We start from the raw sequence: 3,137 nt of genomic DNA on the forward strand, positions 1-3,137 counted from the left end.
TGCAAAGGATTACTCCCAGAATCTTCAGCAAGAGTCATTCCAGCTGCAGAATCTGGGATTTGAAAGCTACACATCTGGAGAACATCCAGACAGAGAGAGGGCTGTTGTAGGTACTTGTGTCTCCTGCAGCGCTGGGTTGGGAAATGGATTGGAACTCTCCAGCTTCTCCCAATCCAATCATATGTACATCTCCAGAGTGCAACAAGCAGCCAAAAGTTGATATATAATATGCTCAGGAAACAGAACCCTCTCTCCCAGCAAAATGAAAAGAACTATTTATTTTCCCTTAAAAGAAAGAGAACGCAACTTAAAACAAGAATCGCACGGCCCTGAACTAATTACTAACCCTGGTTTTGGCCAGAAGAACCATTAAGCAGTATGATTTTTTTTCCCCCTTTCTCCTCCCAGGGTATATTGTGTGTCCAGCTAATTTCATCCTTTCCCACATACAACTGTTCAGTTAATTCTCTTGGTGCATGCCTTAAAACACAGGCGATCTCCAGTTTGCTGGAGCTGGCAGACAGAAGAAGGGATCCAGTCAAACAAGAGCCAAAGGGTGTGTTCATCAGGCCACACAAAACTTCACACTTCGGGGGGGTCTGAAATCACCGTGATTATCCACATAGCCAGACACATGCACATGTATTTTATTTCAATCTCTTGGTTTTCCAAGTTTGGATCACAAAGGATTTTTATTCTTAGCATTTAAGATAATATAGTCCGGGAAGTATAGTGTTTCCTCTCCTGTTAAAGCAGCGGTTCTCAACCTGTGGGTCGGGACCCCATTTGGGGTCGAATGACCATTCCACGGGGGTTGCCAAACAAGACTGTCCACCATTTTTCCCCCCTTTTCTTTGGCCACGCCCCTGGCACATGGTGATGTATAAGTGATTGGGGGTCACGACAACATGGGGAACTGTATTATGGGGTCGCGGCATTAGAAAGGTTGAGAACCACTGTTAAAGAATCAACTACTGACTTTTAAAAAAAGAATATGTATAGAGGAAGTTATTTTATTTTGGGGCCATTAAAAAACTATATAGCAAGGATGAGCGTAAAACACAGATGTAAAGGCAGACTATTCTTAAGAGTATCAAGAAGATCGGCTTATCGCATCCCTGCTTAATGAAATAGGTTTGCAGAAAAAGCAGGCATGTGCACAGCCACCTTGAAACCCACAAGGAGGTGTGATAGGCGTGGGGGCGCTTCAAAACCCCCCCTTAATGCAAGCCCATGTTTTCTTAACACCCCCACCCCCAGCATCACTGAAGGAGACCCTTTGTGCGCTAAAGTCCCACCAAAGGATGCGCCGGAAGCCAGGAGGAAAGGAGAACAGTGCCTTACATGGGACATAGGATTCTTTGGGGACCCTCCCCCACACAAAGATGGCTTGCAAACGTGGAGAGAAGAATAAAGAATAAGAAGAGAGGAAAAAAAGAAACGTGGAGAGAAGACTAAAGAATAAGAGGAGAGGAAAAAGAAACGTAGAGAGAGGAATAAAGAACAAGAGGAGAGGAAAAAAAGAAACGTAGAGAGAAGAATAAAGAACAAGAGGAGAGGAAAAAAAGAAATGTGGAGAGAAGAATAAAGAACAAGAGGAGAGGAAAAAGAAACGTGGAGAGAAGAATAAAGAACAAGAGGAGAGGAAAAGAAGAAATGTGGAGAGAGGAATAAAGAAGAGAAAAAAGAAGGGCTGAGCAGGGCGGAGATCCATCCCTCCTTGGCACTCAGCTCAGAAAGGTGCAAAGTGGGCATCGCGGGACCCCCAAACCTTACCCGCCCGCCCACCCACCCCTTTCCAGGGGGGTCGGGGCCAGATGGGGCGGCGCGGGGGAGGGTCTCTCTCTCACCTGTAGGCTGCCACGGCTCGGGTCTCCAGGTACTTCTGGGCCGTCATGACCCCGACGAAGAGGAAGTTCGTGGCCGGCGAGCTCTGGGTTCGAGGCTGGGCAGGGTCCGGGGGCCAGAGCAGGGCCCCCCGGGAGTCGCGGTTGGGCAGCAGCAGCAGCCCCCCGCCGCCGCCGCCCCCTCGCCGCTTGCAGCCCTCCAGGCTGGCGCGGCGCCGGGGTCCCACGTTCTTCAGCTCCGAGGCGCGGGGCAGGACGAGCCGGGAAGCCAGAGTGAAGCCCAGCACCAGACCGAGCAGGACGCTGAGCCAGGAGCGGCGGCTTCGGCCAGCCATTCCCCACCCCCTCGCTCCGCGCGCCCGGGGGCTCCCCAAAGACAAGGCGCGCGTCCCCTCCGCCTCGCCCGCCGCCCGGGAAGCCCGGCCCGGCTGGCTGGCTGGCTGGCTCGCTCCCCGGCCGACCACTCCCACCCACCCAGCCACTGCTCCGGCCGCCTCTTTGCTCTCCGGCGCCCGTTCCCTCCGCAAGGACCAGGCCCGCCTTCCCCCTCCGGCCGGCCGCCTCCGCCGCCCCCCGCCCCTGCCCGGCCTTTGTGCCTCGGGCGACCCCCGGCAACGGCTCCCGGGCCGCCTCCCGCCTCGCAGTCCCCCCGATTCAGCCGGGACGGTCGGCGCTCGTCTTGCTGCCGCTGCCGCTGCCGCCCGTCCTCCCGGGCCTGCGCCCCGGCCCGAGAGCGCCCCGCGCCCCGGCGGGCAGGCGGATTGCCCGGGCCCGGCTGCCTGTGGCGCGCGGGCTTTCCCTAGCCGGCCCAGCTGAGCTTCCCCGGCGGGGAAGGGCAAGGCAGGCTGGCGGGCGAGAGCGGCGCGGCCATGGGGGTGCTGCTGCTGCTGCTGCTCCGCCTCCTCCTGCCGCCGCCGCCGGGCCGGGGAAGCGGGCTTTGTTCGGCCGCCTCCGCTCCGCCTCCTTGCGCGGCCGCCGCTAGTGCCGCCGTGGCTCGGCTGGCCGCAGCCGCCCGCCGCCCGCTCGCTCCGCCCGGCCTGGCCTCTGGCTCCGTCTCCGCCGCCGGGGCCCGGGCCGAGGACTCTGGCCGCGCATCTCTTCGCGGCTTACTTCAGCGCGGCGGGGCGGGGCGGGAGGGGCGGGGCGGAGGGAAGGAGGCCCCGGGGGCCGGAGCGCTCGCTCGCCCGCCCGGGCTTCTGCTCTCTCGGCTTCCCGAAAGGGGGCTGCCTCCCCGGGGAGACCCCCCGGCTGGCGTGAGAGAGGAAGGGGTCCTCGGACGGGGAGGGGGCC

The 3,137-nt window shown here is 58.9% G+C and overlaps 1 protein-coding gene across 1 annotated transcript in view; it reads right to left on the reverse strand.

Annotated features, from left to right (window-relative positions):
- The window catches only part of CHSY1 (chondroitin sulfate synthase 1), a 61,334-nt gene extending 59,005 nt beyond the window's left edge, over positions 1-2,329 (reverse strand). Inside the window, exon 1 of the mRNA XM_039358854.1 lies at positions 1,851-2,329. Coding sequence (XP_039214788.1) covers positions 1,851-2,182 — 332 coding nt within the window. The 5' untranslated portion in view covers positions 2,183-2,329. The remainder of the gene's footprint in view (positions 1-1,850) is intronic.
- Positions 2,330-3,137: the final 808 nt, after the last annotated feature.

This window comes from Crotalus tigris, unplaced genomic scaffold (genome assembly GCF_016545835.1).
Source record: "Crotalus tigris isolate CLP2741 ecotype Arizona unplaced genomic scaffold, ASM1654583v1 scf7180000019068.10715455, whole genome shotgun sequence".
Taxonomy (NCBI): Eukaryota; Metazoa; Chordata; class Lepidosauria; order Squamata; family Viperidae; genus Crotalus; species Crotalus tigris.